This window comes from Clarias gariepinus, chromosome 14, assembly GCF_024256425.1.
Source record: "Clarias gariepinus isolate MV-2021 ecotype Netherlands chromosome 14, CGAR_prim_01v2, whole genome shotgun sequence".
In the NCBI taxonomy this organism is placed as follows: domain Eukaryota; kingdom Metazoa; phylum Chordata; class Actinopteri; order Siluriformes; family Clariidae; genus Clarias; species Clarias gariepinus.
Window position 1 is genome coordinate 11965788 of NC_071113.1, and position 18347 is coordinate 11984134.

The 18347-nt window shown below is 39.5% G+C and overlaps 1 protein-coding gene across 6 annotated transcripts in view; it reads left to right on the plus strand.

Moving 5' to 3' along the window:
• Positions 1–17852, plus strand: part of arhgap23b (Rho GTPase activating protein 23b) — a 37973-nt gene extending 20121 nt beyond the window's left edge. For 2 of the 6 annotated variants that reach the window (XM_053511277.1, XM_053511274.1), the window contains exons 2-24: positions 366–548; positions 2278–2302; positions 2393–2485; positions 2582–2660; positions 2833–2893; positions 3188–4496; positions 5397–5552; positions 6211–6322; positions 6444–6483; positions 6578–6715; positions 7224–7538; positions 8195–8256; positions 8596–8714; positions 8827–8945; positions 9294–9446; positions 9528–9606; positions 9693–9766; positions 9884–9973; positions 11147–11272; positions 11390–11434; positions 14269–14362; positions 15874–15905; positions 15997–17852. In XM_053511277.1, coding sequence (XP_053367252.1) covers positions 366–548; positions 2278–2302; positions 2393–2485; positions 2582–2660; positions 2833–2893; positions 3188–4496; positions 5397–5552; positions 6211–6322; positions 6444–6483; positions 6578–6715; positions 7224–7538; positions 8195–8256; positions 8596–8714; positions 8827–8945; positions 9294–9446; positions 9528–9606; positions 9693–9766; positions 9884–9973; positions 11147–11272; positions 11390–11434; positions 14269–14362; positions 15874–15905; positions 15997–16854 — 4362 coding nt within the window. In that variant the 3' untranslated portion in view covers positions 16855–17852. Of the gene's footprint in view, positions 1–365; positions 549–2277; positions 2303–2392; positions 2486–2581; positions 2661–2832; positions 2894–3187; positions 4497–5396; positions 5553–6210; positions 6323–6443; positions 6484–6577; positions 6716–7223; positions 7539–8194; positions 8257–8595; positions 8715–8826; positions 8946–9293; positions 9447–9527; positions 9607–9692; positions 9767–9883; positions 9974–11146; positions 11273–11389; positions 11435–14268; positions 14363–14640; positions 14666–15873; positions 15906–15996 lie in introns of all 6 variants that reach the window. The other 4 variants (XM_053511279.1, XM_053511276.1, XM_053511275.1 and 1 more) reach the window with 4 other exon arrangements.
• The last annotated feature ends 495 nt before the right edge of the window (positions 17853–18347 follow it).

The following is an 18347-nucleotide window of genomic DNA, read 5'->3' on the forward strand; positions in this document are numbered from 1 at the left end:
CCATTGTTGGTAAGTCCCATGTGGTGGTTGATTATAGCATCAATGTTTAAAATAGACATTCCCGAGACATTCCTCACTCAAGCGTTAAAAAAGAAGGGGGTTGATCTCGTGCCCTTACACCGGGCAGGAGGAGATTATTGTCACCTCAGTGTATTGTTGAACACACCCCTAAAGCTAATCTAGACATCATGTTTTACAGTATGTTTGGTCAAAGCAAGTTTAAGTCATCTTCATCATCTATACACACGCAGGACTTTTCACGTACTGAAAACATGCATAATAACTAATAATAAATAATAATCGATCATTTCTTTAATATATTTCTTTATTTTACGTAACCTGCTTTTTATGCCGCTGTGTTGTAGGCAAAAGGGCCAAGAGACGCCGTTCTGTTATCGAATGAGAATGCACGTCCAGTGTCCAGGGAAGGCGTGGCATGGAAGGGCCCGCGTACGGTGGTCCTGCAGAAGAACTCTCAGGGCTTTGGGTTTACACTGCGGCACTTCATAGTGTATCCACCCGAATCTGCCCTCCACACATCTGTGAAGGTAAAAAGGTCATAAGCTCAATAAAAAAAATTTACACCATCTGTAAAATTTTGGAATTAACTAAAAGGGAAGTGTCTAGATTTAAATTGCACACTCATAAGCGCGTATTTAAAAAATGTACAGCGCCATCTTGTGAATTTTGAGATGAATTTATCACTTTTTCAAGATGTTTTTTTTGTTGCAACATAAGAGCATTTGCCATTTAAATTTCCAGTTTGCATCTTCTTTTCCTGTGGGCCAGTGGCAATGAAAAAAACCTGTATTTAAATTTTAAATTCGTTAGCCAAAAGTTTAAGTTAAGTTTAGCCAAATACACCAGTGAAAATCCCATGAAATTTTGTTCAGTAATTTTTTTCTGATATGTGCACAAACAGAGGAACACAGAGACAAAAATTCCAAAAACCATCTTGATGTGTTGTATTACTCATCTTACAAAAATTAGTATAACAGCATGAACACTAGTGTCATATGGTTTTAATACAATAGTTTTATAAATAAGAAACTAAAATTTTTTAGTTTTATAATAATTTGTCCTGTGACCAGAAATAGATATCAAAGAAGCCACAATCTCATCTGGCTAGCTAGCTTACAATGAAATTTCTGTTCAAGGTGCATCCAATAAAATTGGCTTGTCACCTCCATCTGACGAGTTTTCAAATTCAGTGACAGAAGTCATGTTGACGAAAAATGATGAGGAAAAATATCTGCTGATGATTTTTCTCTGTTGTCCAAATGGGAATGCTGTGAGAATATGAATTTTTCCATGGCGAACATAGACAAGTAGAGTTATACAAAATGTATATACTGATCTCTCAGTGCTGTCATATAAAATGTAAGTGCTCCAAGTGTTCACATTAATATTTTAGATAATACAATAAAAATTGCATGTCCATGTGTCCCACTATTAAAGTATTAGAAGTGTTCAGATGCAGTCTGTGATGTCTACCTTTACACAATACATCAAACAGACGTCTTCACATACGGTAGTTTGTCCATTGCAAACCATATTTTGCTGGGCTGCAAACCATTTTGCGAGTGGACACATAAAGAACCATAAAACCACATGACATCTACAAATGGCCTGGTTTATGTTTTGGCACTTTTATAGCTAACCATTATTCTCATGCCCTTTTTTTTCTTTTTTTTTCTCTTTTCTATCTTGCTCTTGCCATGACATAATTTGCTAATCCCTGACCTCTGTCACAGCAGGTGCAAGATTCTGTCTTTTAGACACTTATGAGATCACTGTGCACAACATGAGTTCAATTTGCTGAAAAATACCTATGTCATAATCTCATTGTGGGCCCTGCCCTGCTGTCCCCCAACTCCTGTAGCAGTGAAGAGGTCAGGACACACAGATGCTTACCTCTCTGACTCTAAAGCCTCATTCTTTTGTGTGGCTGTCAGGAATGAGCTGTGTCAGCATAGTCCCAAAGCCTGCGCACAGTCAGATCCAGCCACACTGACCCTCAGCTCTTATGTGTGTCTGTGTTCTAAGGATGAAAGGATTGGATATTATCCTGTGCACCTTTTTGGTGTGTGTGTGTGTGTGTGCATGTAATTATTAGTGCGGTTTAGTGTTCTAGTCTAGTCATAATATTAAGTGAACTTTAGCTTGTGTCTATGACCTTCCCCACTGACAATAGACAATGGTTCCCTCTGGTGGTACATCGATTATATTACACAAACAACTCATGGTCATAATTTTCCTTTTTTTAATCTTTTCTAGGATGTAGAGAATGGCAATGGAAAAGGTTAGTTTCACTAGTGATTAAATTCTTTTTTCCTCTAGATAATATTTTTGTGGAGTATGTGTAAATTTGTCTCTGTTCTGTGTTCCTCAGGGAATCCTAGGGGCCGTTTGGAGCCAATGGATACTATTTTTGTGAAGAGCGTGAAGGAGACGGGTCCTGCCCACCAGGCTGGGCTCTGCACAGGTAGGAGAAATTCTAGTATATTCAATTACATAAAAAATGCAAGTTACTGTTTTGTATTAAGTGTACATCTGTGTGTTCTCATGTCTGCATGTGCAGGAGACCGACTTGTAAAAGTAAACGGGGAGAGTATTTTGGGAAAAACCTACTCTCAGGTTATAGCACTAATCCAAAACAGGTAGGACAATGTGTATGAGCTTCAAATATCTAGTTAATTAATTTTAATTAAGGTAACATAGCCTACTTTGTGCTTTGACTGACAGATAGTTACTGTCTAATGTATTTGCACAGATTACATTCTTCAGTCGGCATTTGTGCTTATTAAACTTTTATGGGTTTTTTTGGTGTAGTAAGAGTGTGCTGGAGCTTTCCATTATGCCTAAAGATGAGGATGTGCTCCAGTTGGTAAGTGTGAGTATGATTTTCACTGTTTCTCCTTCTCTCAACTTTTTCTCCCAGCTACCCACTTCATTCATTTCTACTAAGCATGGCAATTATTGATTGGTGTCTATGAGATAGATGAGACGCTAAAAGCAACTTAGTGACAAGATAGCCCTGTTGCATGATAATGCTGCTGCTAATTAAAAAAAAATTATTTAAAAACTTCCTTTTTTAGTTCCTCTTTTTTTTGTCCTTTTGCCTACCCTTCTCTTTTTTTTTTTTCTTAAAGGTATAAATCTGCTTCTATTTTTCCTACTCCAATAGGCATACTGTCAGGATGCATATCTGAAAGGGAATCAACCATACACAGGAGAGGCTCAGAACCTTCCAGAGCCTCCTCCAATCTGCTACCCTCGCAGCAAAACCACCTCCTCTGGTATGCCGGCTAACCTGAACTGCAGGCGTGGATCAGCTGGTATCTTAGAAATTCGCTCCGTAGGAGACAGTACTGGGGCTACAGGCCGTCGCTCAGATGTCTCAAGCCACCGTTCACTTTCTCACCGGCGTGCTCGCTCCTCAACTATAGCTATTAGTCCTCTGGACTTTCACTTTGCCAACCACAATGCGGCCATCACCTCAGCCTCCCTGCCCCACCCAAGGAAGGGCAGCCTTCCACTTTCGCAGAGTGAGCTGTGTCACCAGGCCCTGGCTAAATGGTACCACAGCCAGACAACAGAGCGCCCAGCCATGTCCCAACACCACCGTAGCATCTCTCAGGACACACTGCTTTGCCACTATGGAGCAGCCACTGGAGTCAACCAGTCCCCTTACATAGACTCATGTTGGACGGATAGATGGGGTATGACTGGGGTTCAGCAATCAAACCTCTCCCACTCAGATAATCTACTGGCCGCTTATAAAGAATACGAGAAGAGCCATGGGCGCTCACTAGAGAAATTGGACAAGGCAGCTGCTGTTTCCACCCGCTATGAGAGGTCCACCCCACAGGGTGGCCAGCCAATTAGAAAAGAAGAGCAGCCCTGCCCAGCCAATCAGCGTGCAGTAATTTGTGCAAATTTGCCACAACCAGTCCGAGGGTCCAGCCATGCCCAGGAGCAGACAGGCTCTCAGTTTCATCAGTCAGCCCAAACCAGATGTTTGCCCACACAAACAGTAGATGACCAGATGGTGGGCTATCGCAGCTATAGTCCCTCTTTCTGTCGCAAAGCAGGACACCTCATGCAGCAGGCTCATTCCTTTAAAGATTCCTCCTACACGGGTCCTCACCTCAGCTGGACCTCCACGCCTAAAACCAGCCCCCCAGATAGCGCACCTTCTTCGGGCAGAGATTCATCACCTCAGTCCATGTCTTCCACTGCTGAGACGCAGAACTCTGCAAAGGAAAGTTTACATAGTGGACCAACAATGGAGGAGCCTGTTCAAGTGCAGATGCAAGAGGTAGTCCTCAGACAAAAACCTGGCAAATGTACTCCCTACACAATGCGTCACCCAAACTACGCCATGCCTGTGGATCTACTCGAACCTTCTGTTGCTTCAGCCCCTGTGCGGTCCAATGGGAACCTGCAATCCCTGCCTGTGGAGCAGGACTCCCTGGCTTCCATTCCCTTTATAGGTCAGTATGGGAGCCCCTCCCAAATGGTTTCTTGTTTGTCACTTCTCCCCAATAGTTGCTTGTTTTTTACTTCTCCCTAGTGGCTGTTTGTGCTGGAAAAAGTCAATGTGCAGTTTCACCTTGTAAAAATATTATGAAAGTATCTACCTACCTTTGTTGTTCTGCTCACTAATTAAATAGATGCAGTAAAGTAATCAGTTATCAGGTACTTATCAAATATTTAGGCTTAACGTACTAAACAGGATCTGGGGAGCCAATCAGACATTGTGCAAGTGGATAAATGTTTTAAATATAATTATGTGTGTTTACCCATTACTGTGCTGCTGCCCTCACCACCCATCCCATTTATGGCTTTCCATGTCTATAAATCTGGACATACCACTGGTTCTAGGATTTATAAATGTAATTGAATTAAAACAACAATTATTTTTGATTTTTAGATAGGAACATACAGAGCTCTGCAACCATAGTGACATCTTGGTATCTGCAAGATGATGGATATACTGTACATAATTTATGAATAATATAACACCTAGCTGTTATTTATCATTAAAGCATTGAGGTGAGCCTAGAAGATCGGTGTAGGTCAGCATTCTAAATGAGTTTAGAATTATCAGCCATTACACTTTTAAATTATTTTGCAGTGATGTAAGAGTCAATAACAGAAAGGGGGTACAGTTGAACCTATTAGAAAAAGGAGATTAATCACTTTTGCGCATTAGACTATTTAAATTTAAATTATTCTTTACATACTGCATGATGATTTTTTGAGCTCTGTATAATGTTTCTGTGTTGTGAGAATTAACCTTGTTGGAGTGGATGTGTCTTGTTCCTTAGCATACCTCACCCCTGTGTTCCTTAAATCCCTTCGTTCCCATAACTCTCACCCCTTCCTGACAGATGAGCCCACCAGCCCCAGTGTAGACCTACTTGCCCAGCACGTGCCTGCCTCCTCTGTGGTGTCCAGCAGCCTGTGCCAGCCACCTACCCTGTCCAGCAGCCCTGTCCCTCACTCCCTCACCTCCCCTCTCACCCATCTCCTTGACACAGACTCCAGTGAGTGCCTCCTCAACTAACACCCTGTCTGATTATCTCTGTCCAAACATTTATTGTTATTTCTTATTAAGTCCACTGCATCAGTTAAACTGTTAGTATCTGACTTCCAGTCTGCTGTTTACAGTCTCTTTTTTAAGTGTAGCCTGATCTTCCACCAGTGCTTTCCACCTTTCATCTGTCCTGAACACCAGTAGTGTCCATGTCTCTATCACTGTTCCAACTCTTCCCCTGTTCTTTTTGACACCGCCGTATGTCTCAAGATGAACGTTTGTTCTTATTGTCAGTCTCATGTGTCTGTCTTTCTTCTCTGTCATGCTTTATGTCCACCATCTGCTGTTTATTTTTATTTCTGTTTTTAACATCATCATCTGTTGCCAACATTTCGCATTGCTTGCCATTGCAGGATACAAATTTAACAGGCATTCACTCAAACATTGGCAAATTTTGCTAATGTCTGGTAAGTCATATTCATCAAACCCAACTGATGCAGTTAGCATTATTCATTATCTGTCTAAATATATGCTGCTTGGTTTCTTATCTCTTGCTGGATGAATTTTGCTCATCAGTCTTATTTATATATGTAGTTATAATATGCATGCATGTGTGCGTCCTTTACCTGACAGATCCACATTCTCTTTTTCTTTCATTTACTGAACAGGTGCTGTCAAAAACAGCCGTCGCTCTTCCTACCTGCTTGCAATCACAACTGAGCGCTCCAAGTCCTGTGATGAGGGTCTGAACACATTTAGAGATGAAGGCCGTGTGTTTATGTGAGTGTTTATTGTGAATCTTTACGTTTATTATGAGTGACTAAGAATATATTTATTATATAAAGCAAAAAGCAGCTAGGTAATAACCTTTCATTTTCTGATTCCTTACCCCCATTTACAGGAGATTGCCAAAAAGGGTCAAAAGCTTTTTTACAGAGGGTGTAAGTTCTCGCATATCTTTTACAATATATAAGGTTTGCTTTACCTAGAATGTAAGTTTATCTTGTGGATAATTGTGGGTATCTGTTTGTGTAGTCCCTCGAAAGTCTGCGAGTGGCAGAAGAAGCCCGCTCCAAACGCCACTCTACCTCTGAGATCGGCAACATCACCCTAACAGATATCAGAAAAGAGGGCTGGCTGCACTACAAACAGATCCTTACAGAGAAGGGCAAGGTCTGACTCATGTTTACTCCTCCCTACTGAATGGATAAATCAGTCAAATAGTGCAAATAAAGAAAGACTGTGTGCTAATTGGCACAGACGAGAATTTACTATTTGTTTACAAGGCGAGTCACCACTGAAGCCCTTTTTTTCAGGGTAGTACACTTTAAAACTTTCAATTAACAAAAAGACAAGAATTCATAGGGTTCAATATGAGAAAATCCCATAGATACAAGGTGTGTTACTCATAGTCCTGTATTTAAGTAATTTGATTATTGAAGGGCTTAAATAAAAAAAATAGATTTTTTAAATTCATCCTACTGTATTAGTACAGTATTAGTATTTGTACTTTACCCTGATATAGTCAGATCAGCTTAAATGACCACTGAGACAGAGCTTTAGAGAACTTGTGAGAAAGCCAGAAGCCACAATTACAAAGCACACACTCAAAAAGATCATGTGGAAAAAACGTATATCAGCACGTTATCAGCATTTCTGTGATTCTGTCCTTCCCATACAGAAAGTTGGTGGTGGTATGCGACCATGGAAAAGGGTCTTCTCTGTGCTGCGCTCCCATTCACTTTTTCTGTACAAGGACAAGCGTGAGGCCGTGCTCCATGGAGCTGGGTCAGTGGGCCATGGGGGTGGCGAGGATGAGCAGCCCATCAGTATCCGCGGCTGCTTGATTGACATAGCTTACAGCGAGACAAAGAGGAAACACACACTGCGTCTCACCACACAGGACTTCTGTGAGTACTTGCTGCAGGCAGAGGACAGGGATGATATGTTGAGCTGGATCCGCATCATCCGCGAGAACAGCAAGACTGACAATGAGGTAAGACAGCTGTGCATCATCATTTACCTCTATGCTAATTTACACTTAGCAAGCCCTTTATTAGGAACACCTGTACACCTATTCTGTTATGCAGTTATCTAATCAGTCAATCATGTGTCATCAATGCATAGAACAGAATCATGCAGGTAGGAGCCATCTGTTTGGTACAGTCCAAATTTTGTAATAACAGCATGAATTCATGGACACTTTGAGCCTGTTAATGCCAGTCATTGCTTGAATGCCACAGCCTGTTTGAGAACTTGTGCTGATTGTATGCATCCCTTCATGGCAACTTCCTTTGTGATAATGCACCATGTCACAATGTAGCCATCCCAGTCACTGGATTTGTATCCATTAGGATACCTTTGGGAGATTTTTTTAGCATGCAATTGCACCTGAAAGATCTGCAGGGGTTGCATTATGGAAATCATGTCAACATAGTCTAGAATCTCAATGAAATGTGGTGGAAGCAATGTCATGAAAACTTAATGCCATTTAGAGCAAATAGATGCCAGTATTAGTACAGTGTTCCTAATAAAGTGGTCAGTGAACGAATAGCATATTACCAATAGCAACAATGGTCTGTGATTTTTTTTTTTCTTTAAAAATTTGTAATATGTTTATTAAGCATTAATAAGGTATTTATCTTTGCATAGGAACTTGGTTTTTCCAGGCAGGCCCTCATCAATAAGAAACTAAACGATTACAGGAAACAAAGGTAACTTGATGGACTGTAACTGCAGTATGTGCCATAGAAATAGCTACTGACTTAGTAAATAATATGATAGATAGAAGATTTGGTTAAATTATAATATCCTATATACCTGCAGCATTTTCACAACACATTATATACTGTATGTGCAGATTTTATGAAAATTTTATTAGAATGACTTTTACTTTTAACATCTACAAGGATAAATATTTAAACGAGAAAAAGTAAGTAAAATGAATCACTGGTGCAGTATTCCTAGTATACAGTCATATCACCTAGCACATTTTGCAGAGTTTCTGTCATGCACGTCATTGCTTATTATTGTCTTTCTGGCACCTGTAACAGTCTAACAGGTACTAAGCCAGACACTTCTCCCAGAGTCCACAGGATGATGCAACCATTTCTCCTCTCAAAGACTGACAGCAGCTCAGGACTGAACCGATCCCTGAAGACAGAGAGCAAAGGTTAGTCATACACAGTCATATTGAAGAGCACGCTAGTCAGCATGCATCCCTGCACAGCACAGAAGTGACTCATTAACTGTGTCCGTAACAACACTCTGTCTCTTTTTATTAGAGGAGAGCAGTCCCCCTAAGGCTACGTGGGGCATCAACCTAATGAAAAAAGGAAAGAAAGCAGGGCCTAAGGCCTTCGGAGTTAGACTAGAAGACTGCCCTCCGGGAGCCGGTAATAAGGTGAGTCCATGTGCAACAGTGAAGTAACATCGAAGAGAGACTAATGTGGAAATATTCATAGCTGTGATTATTGTCAGAAGACTTTTGAGTCTGGTTCCTTTTACTGTTACTTATTGTCATCTTAGTGTTTCGTTACTGTTTTCCCTCTGACATTAGGGAACTGGAATCTATATCACGATTTTTGTTAAGTTGCATTGAGGCAAAAAAAAAAAATACTTTACATATAATTTGTATTGAAACTAATTGAAAATAAAAACTTAGGTAGGTAATTTTGAAGGATGAAGGTTTAAATATCTTCAAATCATTGTATTATCAGTAAAGTGTATCAAAAATATTTTGCTTTTGTAGTTTGTGCCTCTGATTGTGGAGACCTGCTGCAGCCTGGTTGAAGAGATGGGGTTAGAATATACAGGGATTTACAGAGTGCCAGGGAACAATGCCATGGTGTCTACCCTACAGGACCAACTCAACAAGGGCATGGAGATCAACACTGCTGAAGAGGTTAAAACCATACTGTAGACAGACAGATATAGAGTAAGCAATTTAAAGAGCACCAGTCTCACATGTGCTATTTCTTCACAGAGATGGCAGGACCTGAATGTAATCAGCAGTCTCCTTAAGTCTTTCTTTAGGAAGCTTCCAGAACCTCTTTTCACTGATGGTAAATGCATTCCCTACAATCATATTTCATCACTGTGTGTACGGGTTCGACTGTATACTCTGCTCACTGCTGCCCCCTGCTTTCAGACAAATACAATGATTTCATCTACGCCAACCGCTTAGAGGATGCTGGGGACCGGATGAAGACAATGAGAAAACTGGTATGTAGATACAGTTGCAAACTTGTTGGTGACCTTTCAGCAGTAACAATATTCATTTGTATCTTTAAAATGGTTAATAATGTTGTCTTATTCTGTTTTGTTCTCTCTTGTTCACAGATTCGCGACTTGCCTGATCATTGCTACCACACACTTAAATTTCTGATAAGCCACCTTAAGCGAGTGGCTGATCACTCTGAGAAGAATAAGGTAAGGTGTTACTGATTTCCAAACAAGACAGACTAAATCGAGGGATTTAGAATAACTGCTTGTAGAATAACACCAATAATGGTCTATAGGTTTTTTGCTCTGACCATCTCCAACATAAGACCGAACAAGTTCTTTATTATTACCTATAAAAAAAAATGTGTCCAGATCCAGATTTTAGAGGTGCAACACATTAATTAGTGATTATGTAATGCAATCATATAATTGAAGTCTATTGATATCACACATATTGTCTGTATACAGTGCATTTTATTTAAAGCCCTGACCTACAAATATGTCATTTTGTAACCTGTGGTTACATAGTGAAATAATTCTTCAGGTTTGCTCGTTTAACCGGTACACCAATAAAATGTTATTAAACTATGAGCTCAACCAATTGAACCAATAATTAAGTATTTATAATCTTATCGGATCAACAGAGTCCTGGCCTAATAAAATGTCTGCTTACCCTGATTACTGTTGCAGGCTGCAGCCTTGGCTAGTCTCTGTGTTAATCCGCATCTGGATACATCGTTAGAAACACATCATCAGCCTCAGTCAAGAGAGGCTCGTAAATGACAGTGTTGTCAGGAGAGATGTGCAAATTTAGCTGAGCTACATTCATCATTTGAAGAGGAAGATCTAGAGTAGCGCTAATGAGCCGCCTACATAGAGATTGCAATGTTTTATTTTATTTGCGTAATCAAATCCCTGCCATGTGGTCTAGCTTCTACACACAAGATTCAATAGTATGTAGTAGGACAAATTCCTTATTTATGAAGTAGACCAGCTTCTGTCGGCTATAAAGTGTGGGATATACTGTAGGCCCTGGTCTACGGCTTGAGTAATACACTTACATGCAGTTTAGGTGAGACTCTGTTTTATTTTATTTAAATCATATTTTGTTTATTTTTTAATATGTAGGCAAATTGTGTACATCTATGAACTTAAAGATTTGTGAAGGTTTAAATAAGTTAATAAATTAAGTCGTAATAAGAGGGAGAAAGGCTGTGCGACACTGCCCTCTGCTGGAATACCACATGTTAACAAAGTATAAAAGGCACAGTACTGAGGTCTAAAATGTGTCTCATGTGGACTTCACATATTGAGGCATTATTAACAAATGTCATACTCATGCCATGTCTTTATTGCAATCCTTTCCTTTCCTTCTGTTAGATGGAGCCCAGAAACCTTGCTCTGGTGTTTGGCCCCACACTTGTACGCACCTCAGAAGACAATATGACAGACATGGTCACTCACATGCCTGATCGCTATAAGATTGTGGAAACTCTCATTTCACATGTAAGAAGTGAAATATTTCCATGTATAAATATATAAATGTGTCATTTTACTTTAAGCAAAATCAGTTGCATCTCATCGTATACATTTCTTTAACTGTAATGAAATGTAATTTTGCAGCATGCCTGGTTCTTCACTGATGAGCTGATGGATAAAGATGAGAAGGTACTGTCTGTCTGTTTTTTACATTTATCTAGCAAGTGGAAACAGAGTCAAAAAATTTCTTATCATTACACACCTAGGTTGGGCGTGTGGGCACAAAACTTTTGTTGCCGTGCTGCTGTAGGGATGTCCATAAACAAGTTTTTGCCAGAACGAGCATGAGTACATCCATTAGGGTACTTGACTGTACTTGTTGTCACAGAACACAGCATGAACAGGACTTTTTGGATTGTTCCACATATGAAGCAGAAACATCAGCTATTGCTGTACTAGTGTAAGGACTCCAAAACTGTGATGATGATTGATGAGGATTTTACTCTCTGCAGAGTAAAATCCTCATCAATCTTTCAGATGTAATCTTGGTTTTGTTTTTAAGGATAAGGATAAATTCTAAAAATAGAATAAATTCTATTTTATTACATGCAAATATGCGTAATAGAAAAGCCATATACATATAGCTGATAATTATGATTAACAGCATTTTATTGGGCAGAAAATCGCCTCCTCTCTGCCCATCAGCTCTTTGCAGGCCTTCACTATTATGGTAACCACTCAAAAGAAATTAAGAGCATTGCAACCTTATTGCTGAAGTCGCAACATGAACTATGCAAAAAATTTGAAGGGGTGGTCAAGTCACCGGGACTTTTTGTGCAGAATAACAGAACACAGTTATGGGAGTAAAGACTACCTTTATTTTTTTATATAGTTCCCTAAACTATTGCACTTATCCCAGCATTTCACCAGTGCTTGGATATTACTAAGGTAGAACATTGTCTCAGTAAATTAGACTACCTGCTTCAAGTCTGAAACACAGGCCTTCCAGGAACTTTAATGACCCAAACATGCGAAAATAGCTTGAAGCGAGGTCAGGACTGTACTTGGAATGTGACACTAACTCACAGATGAGTTCCTGTGATGTGCAAGTCTTGTGGTGGGGAGTAAGAGGTTGTGCATTGTCCTGCAAAAACAGAACACCTTAGTGATGAACCAGGCTGTATTTCTCCTGAGAGTCTTGCTGCAGTGGGCTCTGAGATGCCGGGCCGGGGCCAGTCATCAATTGATGTACGGACTTCTTTAAAACGTTTTCACTATTCAAATGTTTTACTGTGGCTAAGAGTCTCATCACTGTACTGTGAAGTCCTCTGTGAATGTCAATGAGGTTTAGACCATAATTCACTAGAATGTTTACATAAATCAACATGATTTGATTTTTTATATACAGTATATATATATATATACTGTATATAAAAAATATGTTTATGAGGAAGTATGTTCAACTGGCAATATTTGAATGGCAAGGATAAATATTTTATAAAATGCCATCTTTTTTAGAACTGTATCATAAGTGACATGAGACAGGTTTAAATTGAATGTTCTTATTCAAAAATAATAAAAAATAAAAAAAAGCTTTTTACTTGCGATGCAGTTATCTTTTCCAAGGTAATGTTTATAACATCCTTTCCCATTTCGTTTATCAAATGAAATAAATTGTTGCATATTTCCCTCACTTTTGTCTCTGTTGTCATAGAACACAGCTCTGGGAAAGCAAATGAGATGCTGAAATACCAAGAGATGTGCTATTAAGCGCATTAGCAATTCAGACCGAAGACAGGTGCACTGAAAGCTGGGCTCTCAATACAGACTAAAGAGAGATGCACTCCTCAGCTCGATTATCTGACCGATAAAAGAAACGCACTGTTAAGTTAGTGCACGTAACTTACTTTTAATGCTGGCATTTAAAAAAAGGGAAAATACAAGCAGGCCTTACTTGCTGTTCCCATAGAAGAGAACTCTCGTGGTGTTTTTTGTTGCTTGTTATTGTCTGTTTCCTTGTTCATGACCAGTAAGATAGTTCCACTTAAGTCATTAAAGAGTCAAACAAAGAGAGGAGGGGCTGTGTGTAAGGAGCGTCCGGCTCTGCCATAAAGTGATATCGGTGCAATAGTTTCAGAACAATGAGCAGTGAGCGCAGTATTGGACCAGTACTCAATGCCAGTATCGCATTGGGACATTCCTAATCTGTAGACATGTTTGGGTTTATTTAATTTCTCATTTACATGTCCAGATAGGATATAATTATAACTTTTCACAATTCTTGAAATTAGATAAAATCTTTTTACAACTAAAGGGTCTAAATGTCAGACCATTCAGTATCCCTTTATGTGTAATGTTCATGATTTGAGACCTTGAAACAGAATGTTACATGCAACAAATTCCACATAAAACAAGCACATCTGTTTACCAACTGAATCTTCATTCTTCTCGTGCCACATGCTGATTTGCTCATTTATGTAAATATCATTCAGCTTTATCATCAGTTTCGCCCACAGCATAAATGAAAAAGAGTGGTTACTCCTTTGTTTCTAAATTGCTCCAGTTTTCAGATAATCCTCCTGTTCTTTTACTTTATTGGCTTTTTAAATGTTGTGCCTTTGAGGTGATAATCTCAACTGTCTCAAAAAGTGTCACTGCATAGTAGGTAAAATAGCTATTAACACATCATCCTGTTTCCCTCTAACATATTGGTTCACCAGGGTGCTGTTCAGATAATCTCCTGGGAAGCGTTCTAGATCTCATCCTTGTTGATTGCCACACGTTCCTCACATCTTTCTGAGATGGCTCTGGCTAATTGTATTGTGGGAGTTGTGAAACCATAATAATGAAAGTGCTTGCTTATAATATTTCCAGCTCTTATGCAGAGCTCTCGGGCAGTTTCAAAGCCAAGCATGATCAAATTAGACTATTCTTGGAATTTGTCACATTGTTATACCAATGTTTACTAAATCCGTAGCGCTAGCATGTGGATTGATAACTGATTGAGATTTCTTTGTTTTCAGACCCCTGAAGACCAACGGGATGAGCAACCTGTTCCAAATATTGACCACCTTCTCTCCAATATTGGCCGAACAGGCGCGCCGGGGGACGCCTCAGGTGAATTACACAACCGTTTACTTCATTCTTTTTTCAGGTTCTCTGCCACTTAAATCTTTAAAAATGAAAATCTATAATTCTGAGGGGTTTTTTTTTTTCATTTTCAATCCCGTACTTTTGTAGAACTGTACTCTTTTCCAGCTTTTGCTTTTACGTACTTTATTTCACTAGTTTTACTTTTCCTCCTTGTTATAATCTCACCTAAACTCTCCTTTGCCAACTTCTTCTCTATGTCTTTTTCTATCTCTTTTCGGGACTTCTCTTAATTCTGTTCCTAGCTGTGCCAGTGGAGCAAACTCTGCGGTAGGAGCAGGATTTACACCTGACACTGTGTTTGTGTGTTTGGGATGTTTAAAACATCCCCATCATCAGTATTAATTTATTTTAAAAAAACATTTAGTTATCCATGACATGTAGAACAACATTGACATTTTTAATGAGTCATGCACCAATCACTGCAAAAATATGAAAGTAAAAGTTATCTCAGCTTTCCTATTATGAGATAATACAGAGGAGCCCAAAAAATTTATACACACTTCAAGAGTTGTGGCAGCAATGTGTAGAATTATGTTTCTTCTAAAAATGTCAGTAGTTGCACATCGTTAACACTATCATGTTGTTGTTGATCTTTTTACTGCTCCCATCAAGGGGTTGCCACAACGGGCTTTCCAATCCTGGCACAGGTTTTATGCTAGGTGCCCGTCTGACACAAAACTCCCATTTTTACCCAGGCAGGCAAGAAACTTACCACTGACCCACCAATACCCATCGTTGGTGCTAGCATGTGACTGTGATTTCTGTACATATATTTTTCATGTTGATGTGTTTATATAATCTTTGGGCTCCTATGTAGATGTAAGATATATGTTTAACACATATACACACATGGACAAATTTGTTTGTACCTTTCAATTAAAGAAACCATAATTGTTCCGAAGGAATGTCTGATTTTTATTAGTTGATGTTTATTAAATTATTTTTTAGTTCCTTTGTCAGTATCAATTATTTGTGGGTTTTTTCTTTCTTTTTTGAAAGGGTTGCAACAAATTTGTTCAAGTGTGTGAGACCATAAAGTCTATTTCTAGACATATGGTTTTATTTTTTAGCGTATAATTGTCGTATTCTATTGGCTGATAAGTTCCCTTTTCTGTAAAGAGGCATCTGACCTAAGACAAATTAATTGCCAACAGAATAAGTTAAAGTAATCTAGAAGTAGGCTTAATATATATAATCTTATTTTTCAAAATTTAAAAAACTTGAATGTCTGTGTTTACAATTCTAATACATAGCAATGTTAGTTGAATTGGTGTATATTCCACATATTTTTACTTTCTATTATTTTTTGCAGTGATAAAAGAAACATCTTCATAGTTGTCATCATATGTTAAAAGAAATTTTTTTCCCATAATGCATTTTTCCATTTAAAAAATGAAACATATAGTACAGACTGTTCATATTTATTTTTCCAGCTCTGCCAATTTCTGACTTATCTCTTTTCTCCACCTGCACAGATTCCACTAACAGCGACTCAGCTAAACCCAAGGTAACATTCTACATTTTTTTATTTAAACATCAGCACTGTGTGACATTACAGTGATCTAGGGAGCCTAAACATTTTTGATTGTCTGTGGCAGGGATCTTCAGTTTTAAAGAAAGATGTAAGCACCAAGGATTTCCTTCCCCTGTCCATTATATCTGCTGTGACCCGGAAGCGAAAGAAGCATCGGAGCGCCTGCCCTACAGATAGCAGTAGCGATGAGGACTCCGAGCACGAGCCGGTGAAAGCCAGCAACTATGGAGAGCTGAGTGAGAATGGGGGGACTGAGAGGGATGACGGTCATGAGGAGAGCAAGATAGGTTGTGCTGCCCAAAGCACAGAAAGTCAGACAACAAAAGTAGATAAGAGGGATGTGGGAGAAAAACTGTTAATAGATTCAAATGAAGAAAAAGAACAGGAGGTGGAAGAGAGGGAGAGTGAATGTAGTCAGCAAGGAGATGAGGGTATACGAGTGAGCATCAGGGCCCAGTTAAGGCGAGAACAGCCACAGCGGCCTCGCAGCTTCCTGTACTCTCACCAAATTTCTGCACGGCCGAGAGTTACAGATCAGTCAGCAGGCTCTCCCTCCTCCCCCTGCTCCAGTGATGAGCATAGCCCCAGCCAGGTCAACACAGTAAGCTGCAAGAAGCTGCGTGGGGAGAGGGCTCGTCCTCGGTCCTTATATGAAGAACCAGGTCTGGAGCGGGCTGTAGGTCTGGCCCGAGTCAAAGCCTCACTTGTGCGTGGCCAGGAGAGGCTTCGTCAGGCCATGTCACCTAGCAGAGACCCCTCTGTCCAGCAGAGTTGGCTAAGTCAGGTACAAGCCAACCTCCTTTCCTCTGCCAACGACTTGTGGAGATCAGGGACTCAGCGGCGGCAAGCTTCCCCAGAGACGCGCCGCAGGCGGAGAGACTGGAGACGCCATACAGTGGTGGGAAATAGTGGGGAAGGCTAAACAAGGACATCTAAACACCATAGAATCCCGATGCCTCAACACTTTGAGGGGAAATAAAGCATACTACTAAAAATACCAAGAGTGAAGATAAAAAGGTTTAGTTTAAATCTTTAAATGAAGGAAAGATTGGATAGAGACGAATCCATTTCAGTTATTAATTGCATATTTGCACCATGCCGAAAGCAAAGGTTTTACGGAACATTTATGCAATAAACACTTAAGGCCTTTCGGCATTCTGCACTGGTGCAATAAATAACTTTAGCCTTTTTCAGCTTCGTTTCCATCTCATCTACATCACTGGAGGAAAACACTTTAACTGAAAGTGCAGGATCCTTACAGCACATCCACAAGACTTTGCACTACACCTTATCAGCGACACCAAACAAAATGGCTCCCGACCTCAGGTGCAAGAACAGAGAGCTGTGGAGCAGCCATAATAATACATGCTGCCATTCATTCATAATTCATCCACCACATATATATGTTGCTAAAAAGGGTCTGGTATGATTCACAAATATGTCCTGTTCTCCTGAACCCACACCCCTAATAAACACAGTCTTCCCTTGTATGAGTCAAAATGCCAGTGTTACACAAAGTTGTTGTTTAGAAACAGTTGAAAGCAGCCGTGCCGAAATCTGACATAACCTTACCTTGAGCTCTGGCGTGCTAATCAGTCTCGCTCTTTCTGTTTTGACCTACAGCACATGTTCTCCTCTGGTGGCTTTGAGCAGCCAGAGCAGATTTTTTATTATGTTTGACCAGTTATTACTGCCAACCTCACATTGTGTATCAACTAACACATATCTTGTGTGTTATATTGTCTTTGCCCTGTGCTTGTACATTTATACACTACCTGGGTGATCATGTGGACCAAAATGTTTTTGTAACAGTTGTACAAAGCCATGCTAAGTTAACCCTCTGTGTACAAATGATGTGTGTTTGTTTTGAATTGTCCTTTTTTTTATTTTTTAGACTGTTATATAAAAAGTTCTTATTTCTATGTATGTATTCATTTCCGAGAAAGACCATCGGGGAGATGAAAGAAAATACATGAGGAACACGGACTGGTATTGACATTCATTACAGGCATCCTGCAAATGGATCCTGCTGCACTGAAAGGAGTTTACACGACAAAAACAGACTAATTTTGTGAACAAGCAGGCGTTTTAGAAGACTGACAGTGACAGCTGTTAATATTCCATAACAATTCTCTATGAAATAGGTTGTCTAGCTTAGACCAGGACTGAAGTGGATGTCCTTTATTAAATAAGAGCAGTAAGATGAAAGAAACAGTGAGGGCAGAAAAAAACAGATGCAGATTTAAATTCTAGTTGGATGACATGCATTGTGATGACTACACTTTTCTCTGAATAACTGGAATCCTAAAGCAGAGAGATTATAGAATTTTATATTTTATATTTTATTATAGAGTTGACATTTTGCATACATGACATGCATTAATAAATAAGAGCCACAGAGAAGGAAGCAAGAAA